Consider the following 14,420-nt stretch of genomic DNA (forward strand, 5'->3'; position numbering starts at 1 on the left):
TGTGACAAGAGTTTATTTATGTCCAAATGCAACAAACTGAATGCAAATCATGTAGTAAACGATTGTTCTAGGACACAGTGAATGAACAGTGAAGTCTCTGAAGAGTGATGTTTAAGCATTGTTTAAAGCTATCGCATTCTAGAGGCAGAATTCCCCTTCACATCTTTAAGTATTATATTATTCAAATAAACCACGTTATATATATATATATATATATATATATATGGCATATAACCTTTAGTAAACTTCAACATTATCACATGTATAATATAATTCATAATAATCAACATGTATAAAATACTTCATAAATGGATTTCAGTCTTGCTCATTGAATATTTCACAGTAGCTCAGGGAACCACAGCAAATCATCTTGTCCAAGGTCCACAAGTAAACTTTTGTCATCATTTCAACCATTAGAGGGCAGAGTTTTTCTTTCACATTAATTTACTTTACATCAAGAAAAGAACATGACCTACTCCATTGTTGCATTAACCACATACTCCTAAATATTTTAGCAAAATAATAAAACAATCCATTAAATGCTACATTATCTGTAGTATTTAGAATTCTAAATACAGAAAATATTACAAATGCATATTGCATATTACAACGTTTTACAAAAAGGGAAATTAATATTCGTCACATCGTCAGATATGTACTCCACATCAGAAGAGAAAATGTAGGAAAATCAGGATACATGATTCAAATAGTCCTTCAGTATTTTGGGAATATCCAGACAATCTATGCAGCACATTTTGTTTTCCATCGGAAGGAACATCCAGAAAGAAAGTCGAGCCTGAGACATCAGTGTTTTTGGATAAACTGCGTATAGAGAGGATTTGATGTTACAGTCACATATGAATGAATGACAGCATGAAAGGTATGAAAGCAAAGCACACACACACACACACACACACACACACACACACACACTCGCTCTCTCTCTCTCTCTCTCTCACACACACACACACTCTCTCTCTCTCTCTCTCTCTCTCTCTCTCTCTCTCTCTCTCTCTCTCTCTCTCTCTCTCTCTCTCTCTCTCTCTCTCTCTCTCTCTCTCTCTCTCTCTCTCTCTCTCTCTCTCTCTCTCTCTCTCTCTCTCTCTCTCTCTCTCTCTCTCTCTCTCTCTCTCTCTCTCTCTCTCTCTCTCTCTCTCTCTCTCTCTCTCTCTCTCTCTCTCTCTCTCTCTCTCTCTCTCTCTCTCTCTCTCTCTCTCTCTCTCTCTCTCTCTCTCTCTCTCTCTCTCTCTCTCTCTCTCTCTCTCTCTCTCTCTCTCTCTCTCTCTCTCTCTCTCTCTCTCTCTCTCTCTCTCTCTCTCTCTCTCTCTCTCTCTCTCTCTCTCTCTCTCTCTCTCTCTCTCTCTCTCTCTCTCTCTCTCTCTCTCTCTCTCTCTCTCTCTCTCTCTCTCTCTCTCTCTCTCTCTCTCTCTCTCTCTCTCTCTCTCTCTCTCTCTCTCTCTCTCTCTCTCTCTCTCTCTCTCTCTCTCTCTCTCTCTCTCTCTCTCTCTCTCTCTCTCTCTCACACACACACACACTCTCTCTCTCTCTCTCTCTCTCTCTCACACACACACAGAGTCTGGGAGGAATGGGGGTTTACTGGAAATCACCAGTGCTGTTCAAAACACAAGCACTGTTCAGTTTAGTATTGATTATTTGTTTGTTACTAAACAATTGGCAATCAATCTATCTATCTATCAATCTATCAATCTATCAATCTATCTATCTATCTATCTATCTATCTATCTATCAAATGCAGTGAATTACTTAAATTATATATTTTGTCTCCTCGCAAATTAAGGCCATGCACTAAACCTAAACTTCACTCTTACAGACATGTTAACGTAAGTAGATTCAAGTGCAGATTTGGAGCAAAAGAAGAAGAAAAAAGCAGATTTGGTGCATTTCTTCCGAACAACTACTGGCAGATATCACAGATGTGTTACAGACTCACCTCTCTCTTTGAGCAGAAGCATCACTGCTTCATTCTGTCTGGAAATGCAGTGAATTACTTAAATTATATATTTTGTCTCCACGCAAATTAAGGCCATGCACTAAACCTAAACTTCACTCTTACAGACATGTTAACATAAGTAGATTCAAGTGCAGATTTGGAGCAAAAGAAGAAGAAAAAAGCAGATTTGGTGCATTTCTTCCGAACAACTACTGGCAGATATCACAGATGTGTTACAGACTCACCTCTCTCTTTGAGCAGAAGCATCACTGCTTCATTCTGTCTGGTTGTTTTATCTACGATTAAAGCGGGCAGATAGACGTTTGCTCCAAAGTCTACGAGCAGCTGGATATATTGGGGCCCGCAGCCGTATTTGAGACACATCTCCAGCACAGTTTTGGGCTGTTTGATGCGGCTCAGCATCTTTTCGTCAGTGCAGTTGTAGTCCGGGTTTGCTCCATGCTGCAGCAACAGTTTGAAGCACTCCAGATGACCGTAACAAGCAGAAATATAGAGCGGCCCCCGGCAGGTCGTGGCGTTGGAGGCCCAGTCTGGGATCTTGGGTTTGACGTCAACATCGGCTCCGTGCCGCAGGAGCTCTCTCAGGATGTCCACGTCTCCCTCTCGGGCCGCGGTGAGCACCGGAGAGCAGTTGTTATACGGGCTGCCGTTGGGGTCGGCGCCGGCTTTCAATAAAGCAACCACACAGTCCAGGTGTTTGCCGGCAACGGCTGTGAACAGCGGCGTCTGGGCTTTGACATCCAGGCTGTCAACCTCGGCCCCATGAGCCAGGAGCAGCTGCAGACAGCGCAGGTGACCCTGAGACGCAGCGGAGCGCAGCGGAGTGACCGGCACGCCCCAGCCGCTGCGGAGGTTAACACACCTCCTGTACCTGTCCTGAGACAGCAGATCAGTCAGCAGTCCGTCATCGTCTCTAAACACGGCGTGATTGAGCTCCTGACTGCAGGCCGTGTCCTCCTCCTCATCCTCTTTGGGTTGAAGAAGAGAAAAGATCTTGGATATGTCCATCAAACTCATGCTGGTGGACTGCTCCGGTCTCCATTCCATCAGATGGCAAGAAAGAAAGAATCAATTAATTAATTACTCTCAAGCTCTACAACATAAAAATTGTTTTTGCAAATAATTTCCAATGACTTCTGTTTCTAATATCACAGCCCACAGATAATAACCTGGTATTCAGACCATCAGTGTGATTGTGAGCATGATTTGTGTCCCTGCAGCACAAAAGCAGTGTTAAGTCGCTGAGGGATATTTGTAGCAATAGCCAACAATACATTGTATGGGTCACAATTATCAATTTTTCTTTTATGCCAAAAATCATTAGGATATTAAGTAAAGATCATGTTACATGAAGATGTTTTGTAAATGTCCTACAGTAAATATATCAAAACTTAATTTTTGACTAGTAATATGCATTGCTAAGAACTTCATTTGGACAACTTTAAAGATGATTTTCTAAATGTTTTGATTGTTTTGCACCCTCAGATTCCAGATTTTCCTAACAAACCATACATCAATGGAAAGCTTATTTATTTATCTTTCAGATGATGCATTTCAAAAAAATATTGAACCTTATGACTGGTTTTGTCTCCTTGTATCAGTGAATCAAGGTTTTTGAGTAAAAAAGCAATCAGATTTGATGGTAACACTTTAGATTAGGGAACACATATTCAATATTATGAGTTTTCCTTCAACAAACTCCTAATTTGCTGTTTATTGATAGTAAGGCAGGTGTTGTTATGTTTAGGTACTGGGTAGGGTTAAAGGATCTAGAATACAGTCATACATTAATAAGTGCTTTATAAGTACTAATAAACAGCCAATATGCATGCTAATTAGCAACTGTAGTGAATAGTGTTTTTCTCTAATCTAAAATGTTAGAATTTGATATATACGGTTGGACATATTAAACGAGTACGGTTGTAACATTTATGCCTTTTTGTGTACTGCACAAATAATAACCAGAATAAACATGGATAGTTTTTTTTTTTTTTAGATATATTTCCTACTTTCTTGGAGGGCCAGAGGAATGGAGTTATAGTAGTTAATGGAGTTAATGGATGAAGACAAGGAACCCGGTACAGTTTTAATGTGCTAAATAATATATTGTTTAAAAGTGTAAATGAAATATGCTAAGAGATATAATTTGATATCATCATACCACTATCATTACATACAATCTATTGTCTAGTCTTTTTGTCTATTGTGCATGTTTATTTTTAATCACTGTTTTTGTCGTCTGTGTCTTGTCACTTGTCATCATATCTGTGTGCTGCAAGCTTCTGGCTCCAAGACAAATCCCTTGTGATTCTGATTTATGTATCTATTTAACTCTTGATTATTTGTAATGTTTTTTGTATGCTTATTTATGAGTTCAGTATTTTTATGCATTTTTGCTCTTTTAGTGGCAGATATAAAGCGTTCCATCATCAGTGCCGTTGACATACAGTATATTATAACACAGCACACTGCAGTACACTCTGGATGTTTGCCTGATTTTTCCACATAGTAGCATGCACCCCAAACGAAACATGTTAATTTGTCAATGACATACGAACATTTACAATACATACAGTTCATTATAAGGAATAACAATAAATTCAGGATAAAAGAGAAGTAAATTTAAAACACAACTTCCCAAAACATTCACCTCACTGTGCAGGAATGTGGATTATGCGCTGATGCGAATGCGCACACTGATTATGAAAGTTACTGTAAAGGTGTTACAGCTGTCTTTACCCTGTTACAACTGTACTCTGTCTACCATATTGCTTACGAACATTCACAGCTACTGCTTACAGATATTCCAACACAAGCCTATGCTGCCGTAAATATTTAATAAACAAAATATTTTCATGTTTGGGGGATTGTGTTTAGTTGCAACACATTTCCACATTTTTCAAAGCATTTTTGTAATTGAACGTTGCACTCAAAACCAAAGATTTACTGAGATATTGTCCAGTGACAACTTCATCTAAGTAGCTCTGGTGTCCACTATATATAGCACAATCTACCAAATGCCACCCATGAACAGACTGCAAATAAAATGTATGTAATTATTCCAGTATAAGTCACTGAAAATACTTCTTTGCCCACATTATATTTGAAGTAAAATCACACTCTGCCAAATGTTATCATTAACAACAGCTGCTGGTGCTGTAAGTATTTTAGCAACAAATAAACAAATGTATAGGATCAGTCCACCAAGAGAAGTCTGGAGGCCCTTTAAAAGATTGTGATGCAGGCTGTTGTGCCATGTTTCTGCTGTAATTGTAGCTTACCTGTAGAGTGTGAAGTGTCCACAGAGAGAGACACATGAAGGCTCTGCGGCGCTGAGGGTCAGTGAGACACACACAGATCTGAGCAGACACACGGCTAAGTTTAGGCCACAGATGGACCAGCCCAAACTTCCATTCTTGGAGGGCCAGAGGAATGGAGTTATAATTAGAAAGGTGATAGACCTGTGACAGGCACTGACAGACAGCATGAGCCTCACTGCAGTGCCATCTATACATGCATGATATCCACTGAGAACATTTGTAAAACAACAGTGTTGCACTGAAAGCATTAAGGCTGTGTTATAATCTCATCTGGTACTTTTGTCATGCTAACGCACATTTCCTTTGCTTTCCGCAGTCGCAGCTGTTGCACTGTCAGGAGCTGAAGATGACGCCAGCTGCAGAATGCACCTAAAGCCCTGAGAGACAAATGTTCTCCAGTTATTTTTGTTTTCTTACTGTCTTGGAGTTCTGAAATCACCTGATGAACAGAAATGTTTAGCACAAAATGAATTGTTGCCCTTCTGAATCGTTGCCTTGTTTGTTCCAGTCCATGGTGTCATCCTATTAATAACAGAAAAAAATAGTAATAATTTATATATATATACAAGATACACACACAGTATATAGCACTGATGATCCAGGCCATGGAAATACTGCTACTGTATTTATTACAGTAAAAACATTTATTATCTATTTTAACATGCTTTAAACTGTAATGTATTTCTGTGATGCGCAGCTGTATTTTCAGCATCATTCCTCCAGTCTTCAGTGTCACATGATCTTCAGAAATCAGTATAATATGCTGATTTATCAGTGTTGAAAAACAGTTGTGCTGCTTAATATATATATTTTTCTGAATGATCAGAATGATCTTATAAGCTAATCTACATTATATATTTTATTTCTGCTGTGATCTTTAGGCCTTTGAGTTCCAGTGTTCAACTACATCGATTACACATCCCTAGTAAAAAAAGAAATATATTTAATGTACATTTATTTCATACTAAGTATAGTTCAAATGTATTAACATATTTACTGACATATTGCTCAAGACTTACTGATATAAAAATAATAATTACTTGTGCACAATGCACATTTCCTAATATTAAGCCTAAAATGTGTTTTAATGTCATTTTTGATGAGGACTGTATGATCTTTGAATAATATCAGTCTTCAGCTGCAAGATATTTAAAGTGTACCTGAAGTATACTCGCAGTAGTTCCACTTTAACACAATCAGATATACTTCAGTATGTCTTTAGTTGGACCTCAGCACTACTTACTCACAATTAAAGTGCATTAAGCACAAAATTAGTTGTTACAATTTAGCAGACTTTAAGTATAGCAGTTTAGTATACTAAAAGTACAATTGCATGTTTTTTTATTGAGTATAGATATGTAAATGTATTTGTAGTATGCTTAGCATGAAATAAATGTATTTCAAATACATTTTAGTACATTTATTTTTCACTAGGGATGCTTGCACACAGAATGCTACAGACAGCTGACCACATGTCTGCCATTTGCGTTCAAACCTCAACAAAAAATCCTCATAAATAATTGCATACTGTAAATGTTATTTCTATTCCTTTCCTTTTGATTTCTATCTGAGGTCAACTTCCCACACAAGGCTTTAATCTGAAGAGAGATTCCAGGGCTGCCATTGGATTAGAGGCACAATGGAGCACATTAACTAGAGTAATCCTGGAGAATATCGCAAGTCCTTTCATATGACTCTGACGAGAGCGGACCACTACGAGAAGACAACAGTGAGGAACTATAGCCAAATGTCTGTGAGTACTGATTATATATTTATTATCGCAGATTCATTAATATGGATAATTTTTTCTATTTTCAAAAATCTTGAACTTTTGTACTTGTGAGAACAATGATATACATATGATAGGCTGTGTTAAAGCAGTAAAATATATATATATTTTTTTTACTCTCTCTCCCTCTCTCGAATACAAACTTTATCTTTTTCAAGTACTCTTGTTTAAAACATAATTATAGATGCTTTTTGTTGTTTGAGTTGAGTTGAATGGAACGGAATGTGGTTGTTCACAGCTATTTTCACAGCTTGTGCCTAATGCAAACCTTTTAGTTAATTTGGATGTTATTGTGAATACTTGTCAATTCATTTTAAGCCAAATAAAGTTATAATCATAATCCTAATATATTCAAGTTTGGGGCTTTTCACACTGCGCTTAACCCTGAGATAACTTCGTTCTAAACCCTGCTTTTAAGCCTAACATTTATCTAAATGTTGATGCACCTCTTCTGATTACTAGGGTTTTGTTTAGCTTATTTCAGGTTTATGAATGTGTAACACCCATGAATCTTTCATCTCAAAGGCCTCCATTTCTTCTGAAGTTATCTTTGATTTGGGGGTTACTTGTCAAGAAATGATGGTGCTATATTTCAGTTGTTCAAAATGCAGCTGACCCTTCCTAATAGTTTTAACAAAGCCATGTGTTATTGCACATCATTTATTTTCAGATAAATGTACGGGTCACTACAATGGATGCTGAGCTGGAGTTTGCCATTCAGCCCAGTACATCTGGTAAACAACTTTTTGACCAAGTATGTATTCTGTATGGAATTTAGACACAATTCATTAAATGCAACACAAACATTGAACAATCAGTGAGATCACTGTATTTGTCCTCTTGAAGGTTGTGAAAACGATTGGACTCCGAGAGATCTGGTACTTTGGACTGCAGTATCAGGACAGCAAGGGCTTCTCTACATGGCTGAAACTCAATAAGCGGGTTAATCTTCATCATATTTGCATGCTTGACCATTTTTTAAAAAATATTTTAAAAGAGAGAAAAAAAAGGGTAACACTTTACTTGAAGGGGTGTGCATAAGACTGACATGACACCTTCATAATCATGACATGACACATGTCATGAATATGAAGGAGATTTTATGCATGTTTGTGACAACTGTCATTAAGTGTCATTCGCTCAGTTGTCATTTTTAATGCAAATATGACATTATTTGACCTAATCCTACCCCGACCCTTACCCCTAACCATAGCCCATCACAAAGACATCTCAAACAATGTCATCTTTGCATTAAAAATGACATAACTGAGCGAATGACACTTAATGACAGTTGTCATAAACATGCATAAAAAAACCTTCATATTCATGACATATCATGTCATGATTATGTATGTGTCATGTCATGATTATGAAGGTGTCATGTCAGTATTATGCACACCCCTTCAAGTAAAGTATAACCAAAAAAAGAAACAACTTAAATATAAACTTAATAAATAATCAAATATTATTTTTATTTTTAACCAGTTAACAGAATTTCTCTGCATAAGTGTGTTCATTGTGAAATGCCCACTTTCAGCTGAAGAATATTCACCCACCACCACTTGCTGTATGACTGAAACAATCACAAAGCAACAGCAGTCAATTTGACAGATGTGTATTTAATAAAATGCATTTTCTTTAACAAAAAGGAGAACAAAAATTATAGACCTCCACAAGTTTTTATGCTTGTGGTTGCCAGATATCAAAAATGTTAATCCCCCTATCAGAGCTTTTCTCGTAAAAATACAAAATTTTTCTGCCCAGTGTTTTACAAAGTAGCATGATCCTGCAATACCAACACATTTTTTTAAAATATACTATTTCAAAGTATTTAACATTGAATTCAGTATTTGCATTATCAATTTCCACGAATGATTTACTGTCTTTTCATTTCATTCTCATAAACAATCCTTAACCCTAAACATAACAGCTGGAAACCCTCTTGAAATATTCAACCTTCATTTCAATATATGGGCACCTGTTTTCTGGTATTAAATTTAGTAATCTTAAATACCTTATTTTTTAACATGGAAGTTAGCTATTTGTATGTGTATGTGCACGACTTGCGAAACCATAATCTGGACAGCCACCGTGGAGCTTCCAGAGGCACCCTGCGTCTGCCCTGAACAATTCTGGAAATGGGATAAAAAGGCATACAGGTGACAAACCAACCAGCTATATGAGGGATATTTCCATCTGGCAAACAACAATGAGCAGTGGGTTGTTTCTTCCAAAGCAGATCTATTTTCACCTTACCAAACTCCTGCCAGATCCCTAGAACTACATACTGGTGAATATGTAGGCAGTTCCTGGACAGAGCGTCTGCTGCCCGATTGAACACTCACAGTACATAAACATCCCTTTAGTGATGCAAACTGGGGAAGTGACCATGTTAGAACGCTGTGAGTGAGCCATAGCAAACGCTCTTGACTTTGTGCACAAAGGCACGTGGCGGCCTGCTAGCACTGTAAAAAAGTGCTTTAAAGCCAGAGAAGCTACAAGCCTCTCCAGCAGGTAAATGTTGTCCATAGGCTGGGTCTCCAACCACTGGCCACTGATGCCTCTGTGGTTCCAAAGGATGTGTTGGTCATCATTACCTAATGGTATGCCTACTGTCAAAAAGACTAGTGATGTCCATTTCCGAAAAAGCATGTATGCAATGACACCACAATTTGTTGATGGAGAAGATGAGATGGATGCTACCAAAGCCTGTTGTTCCACACCTGCAGAGGTTGTAAGTGAAGTGGCCCTAAAGGAATCACATTAATGCCTGCCATTAGCACTGAAATCAGTCTCAAAAACATCCCATACTGGAAAGATGCACGGAGATGAAACTAAGCAAGAGACTGAGACTGAGATAGAAAGGAACGCATAGTGACAATCATTCTGATGAACGTCATGGACTGCATGACAGAATCCTGTCTGGCTTTTAAAAACCGAAGCATAGGAGCTTCATGTGATGCATGGCAATCAGAACATGAAAATATGCATCTGCAACATTTGTAAGCTTATCTTTCTCTGTCATTGACCAAAGAACAAGAACGTCGGCCACAACATGTGAAAGGAAGCTTCTTTAAGAAATTGTTGAGTCTCTTTGAAGTCATCCAAAATTGGTAGAAAACAAGAACCTATGTAGTCTATCTCTTTGAACAAGGGGGTGAACTATTTTTCTTGCTCTGTTCTTCAACAAGAGGCAAATTCCCAAAGAGAAAGCCAGCAATTGGGCTGTACCACAACAGTCAGGATGAGCCTCAAAAACTTTTGGTGCGAGCACTCTGTTGTGTATTGTCAACAGTGTTGGGCAGTTACGCATTACTTAGTAACACGTTACTGTAATTTGATTACTTTTTTAGTAACGGAGTAATTTAATGTGTTATAATTTCCAAAATAGTAATTAGATTATAGTTCCAAGCAGAGGTCTCTGTGCGTTACATCATTGCCAACAGAATGCAGTGTTTTATCATTTAGAGGGTGGAGCACATGCAGCGTACTCTACCTGAGACCTACTTTGACTGGTTAATCGCCTGCGAGGCGGATACTACCAGTGAAAAACTCAGCATGGAGAGAGAAAAGTACGTGTTCTGTAGCTGTACGTAGATACTCGTGTGAAGGATGCAGGAGAAAAAAAAAATTTGCGGGATTGTTATTAATCTATTGCATAAAAAGCAACAAGAACAATTAATATAACATAAAAAAGATTAACAGGCACAAGCATAGGCAGAGTTTCTATTTATAACATGTGTTTGCAGCATTGAGCAATGTTGATATCTGGAACATAATGGCCAATCAGAGAATCTACTCACCGCTCAAAATGCAGGAGCTCCTGTGCAGTGCTGAAATTTGTGTGCTCACGAATTCTCTCATTATAATACACAAATTGTAGAAAGACTATATATTATAAAAGAGCTTTGTGAGACTGCGGTAAACTGAGATAAAGGGAGCACTGTCACAGCTACGGTGAGATAAACGCATGAAGAAGATGAAGATGAATGCAAATAGTCTTTAATAAATCCACACAAGGGTAAATTCAGGACAGAACAGGCAGGAGACACACATAGGGACGTAATAGACTGAACGACAAACAGAGAACAGAACACAACTAATATAGTGGAGCTGATGAGGGTAGTTAATGACACACACCTGAAACCAATTACAATAATCAGACGGAGACAGAAACTAGGTCAAACAGAGCACAAGAGGGAGAAAACACAACAAAACAGGTCAAGGAGGTGTGACACACCCTTTTCCGGCATTCTGTCATGCCAAACCATGTACGCAGCAGCCTATGCTTGCATTTAGTAAGTGGTTTGTCAATGTTGATGCCTTAATAGCAAATATTTATCGGGAGCTGGGATGTTGTGGCTAGGTGACACAAAACGTACTTTTTCATGTAAATTTCATGGCTGTACAGAAAAAAAGTAACATAACTAGTAATGTAACTAATTACTTTTGAAATAAAGTAATTAGAAAAGTAACTTGATTACTTTTTAAAAGGAGTAATCAATAATTTAATTACATTTTCAGAGTAACTTGCCCAACATGGGATGTTGTGGCTAGGTGACACAAAACGTACTTTTTCATGTAAATTTCATGGCTGTACAGAAAAAAAGTAACATAACTAGTAATGTAACTAATTACTTTTGAAATAAAGTAATTAGAAAAGTAACTTGATTACTTTTTAAAAGGAGTAATCAATAATTTAATTACATTTTCAGAGTAACTTGCCCAACACTGATTGTCAAGTCAAGTCACCTTTATTTATATAGCACTTTTAACGATACAGATTGTGTCAACGTAGTTTTACAATATTAAATAGGAAAAATTGTGTGTAATAATACAAAAGGACAACCGTAAACACTCCCTGATTTCAGTTAAAATCAGTTCATCATTGATTCAGTGATGTCATCGTCCAGCTCAGTTTAGTTCAAATAGTATCTGTGCAGTCAAGTTGACGATATCGCTGGAAATTAAGTGTCCCCAACTAAGCAAGCCAGAGGCAACAGCAGCACGGAACCAAAACTCCATAGGTGACAGAAATTGAGAAAAATACCTTGGGAGAAACCAGGCTCAGTCAGGGGGGCCAGTTCTCCTCTGGCCAGACGAATCAGCAGTTTAATCCCATGCTGCAGCAAATTCAGATTGTGCAGAGGACTCATCTGGTTCCTGTGGTCTTTTGTCGATGGCCATCTAGGTGACGTGGTCTTTGCTGGGGATCTGTCTCGGGCTCATCTAGTTGTCCTGGTTTCCGCTGACATTCAGGGCTGTCGAGGTCATCTCTAGGTCCTGATCCACCATCTGGGATGGATACAGACTGGATCCGGGTGACGTCAGTGACCATCTGATCTGGATACAGACTTGATCTGGTGGCTACGATGACCTCGGAATAAGAAAGAAACAGATTAATATTAGCATAGATGCCATTTTTTCTAACGATGTGACATGTACATCAGGTGTTATGGGAAGTGTTCTCGGTTCTGGTTGACCTAATTAATGCAGCCTAACAATTGGGAGCTAAATAGGAAAAGGATCTGCGACCCGCAGTTGATTTTGATATTCTTGGTATTATCAAATGGCCAGAGTTTTGAGAACATAGCAGACATGAAGGACTATACTGCGATAAGAGCTCACTCAAGTACTGAGGAGCTAATCCATTCAGGGCTTTATAAGTAACTAGCAAGATTTTGAAATGTATACAATGTTTAATAGGGAGCCAGTGCAGAGTTGACAGTACCGGGCTAATATGGTCATACTTCCTGGTTCTAGTAAGAACTCTAGCTGCTGCATTTTGGACCAGTTGAAGTTTATTAAGTGTGCAGAGCAACCACCCAATAAAGCATTACGATGATCTACCCTTGAGGTCGTGAACGCATGAATTAACGTTTCTGCATTTTCCATTGAGAGCATAGGTCGTAATTTAGATATATTTTGAGATGGAAAAATGAGGTTTTACAAATGCTTGAAATGTGGCTTTCAAAGGAAAGATTGCTATCAAATTTTGGCCCGATCATGTTTTTTTATTTAAACAGAATTTAGCAGTAAGAAATTACTAGTCATCCAGGTTTTATATCAACTATGTATTCCGTTTTGCAAATTGGTATGTTTCATCAGGCCGCAAAGAAATATAGAGCTGAGTATCATCAGCATAACAGTAAAGGCTAACCACATTTTTCCTGATGATATCTCCCAAGGGTAACATGTAAACTGTGAAAAGCAATAGTCCTAGTTTTGAGCCTCGAGGTTCTCCATACTGCACTTGTGATCGGTATTATACCTCTTCATTCACTCTTCATTCATTTAATAAGAGGCTTAATAACATCCAGTTTGAAGGTTTTTGCAATATCCTAATGACAATGACAAATTTATAATAGTCAGAAGAGGATCTATGACGTCTGGAAGCACTTCTTTAAGTAGCTTAGATGATGTAGGGTCTAATATACATGTTGTTGTTTTAGATGATTAACAAGTTTATACAATATAAATGCAATTATCCTATAGTAGAGAATAAGTGGAATTGTTCCTCAAGGGATCTATAGTGCACTGTCTGATGCAATACTGTAGCTGATGGCTGCATTGTTACAATTTTATCTCTAATAGTATCGATCTTGGAAGTAAAGTAGTTCATAAAGTCATTACTGCTATGGTGTTTGGAAATGTCAATGCCTGTTGATGCTTTATTTTTCGTTAATTTAGCCACTGTATTGAATAAATACCTGGGGTTGTGTTTGTTTTCTTCTAAAAGAGACGAAAAGTAATCAGATCTTGCCGTTTTTAATGTTTTTCTGCAGGAGAAGATACTTTATTGCCATGAAATTCGAAATACCTCTAGTTTTGTTTTCTCCCAGCTGCACTCCATTTTCCAAGCTGCTCTCTTTAGGGCACAAGTGTGCTCATTATACCACCGTGTCAGACTGTTTTCCTTAATCTTACTTAAAGGAGCAACCATGTCTAAAGTTCTAGAAAAGAGAGAGTCTATAGTTCCTCTTCAGGAACTCGAGCTGCGTCGAGAAACGCTAGGGGAACGCCGTTCAGCGTGACGGGCTCTGAATTTCGTGTGTAATCAGACCAATAGATGGGCGAGACGTCACGGCGGGTGACGTAATGACCAGGAGGCTATAAAAGCACGTGCGGTGAGACCAGCGTCAGCTTTTTTCATTCAGCAAGCGCTCTGTGTGTGTGTCGTTCTGATATCTGTCTGTGAGTCATATTTGGTGTTGTCTGTCCCGTAGGGCTAGAAATAAAAGATACAAGTATGTCTAAAGCACATGGCAAGTCACGTCATTTGACTATGGGTGAAGGCAGCCAGCGTTTCAAACCGTGTGTTCCTCCCTGTCTGCGTTTC

At 38.2% G+C, this 14,420-nt stretch overlaps 2 protein-coding genes across 6 annotated transcripts in view; one reads left to right on the plus strand and one right to left on the minus strand.

Annotated features, from left to right (window-relative positions):
- Window positions 1–611: 611 nt before the first annotated feature.
- Window positions 612–5,318, minus strand: LOC107572334 (ankyrin repeat and SOCS box protein 12-like). The gene is made up of 3 exons (XM_016258768.1): window positions 5,254–5,318; window positions 2,197–3,008; window positions 612–822 (listed from the first exon to the last, which is right to left on the minus strand). Exons 2-3 carry the CDS (start codon window positions 2,987–2,989, stop codon window positions 689–691), a joined length of 927 nt encoding a protein of 308 aa, XP_016114254.1. The 5' UTR covers window positions 2,990–3,008; window positions 5,254–5,318; the 3' UTR covers window positions 612–688.
- A 1,646-nt stretch (window positions 5,319–6,964) lies between these two features.
- Window positions 6,965–14,420, plus strand: part of LOC107572333 (radixin-like) — a 32,112-nt gene continuing 24,656 nt past the window's right edge. For 4 of the 5 annotated variants that reach the window (XM_016258764.1, XM_016258767.1, XM_016258763.1 and 1 more), the window contains exons 1-3: window positions 7,026–7,045; window positions 7,752–7,835; window positions 7,928–8,023. In XM_016258764.1, coding sequence (XP_016114250.1) covers window positions 7,040–7,045; window positions 7,752–7,835; window positions 7,928–8,023 — 186 coding nt within the window. In that variant the 5' untranslated portion in view covers window positions 7,026–7,039. Of the gene's footprint in view, window positions 7,046–7,751; window positions 7,836–7,927; window positions 8,024–14,420 lie in introns of all 5 variants that reach the window. The other variant, XM_016258765.1, reaches the window with a different exon arrangement.

Source organism: Sinocyclocheilus grahami, unplaced genomic scaffold, assembly GCF_001515645.1.
Source record: "Sinocyclocheilus grahami isolate Dianchi unplaced genomic scaffold, SAMN03320097.WGS_v1.1 scaffold1736.1, whole genome shotgun sequence".
NCBI classification, from domain to species: domain Eukaryota; kingdom Metazoa; phylum Chordata; class Actinopteri; order Cypriniformes; family Cyprinidae; genus Sinocyclocheilus; species Sinocyclocheilus grahami.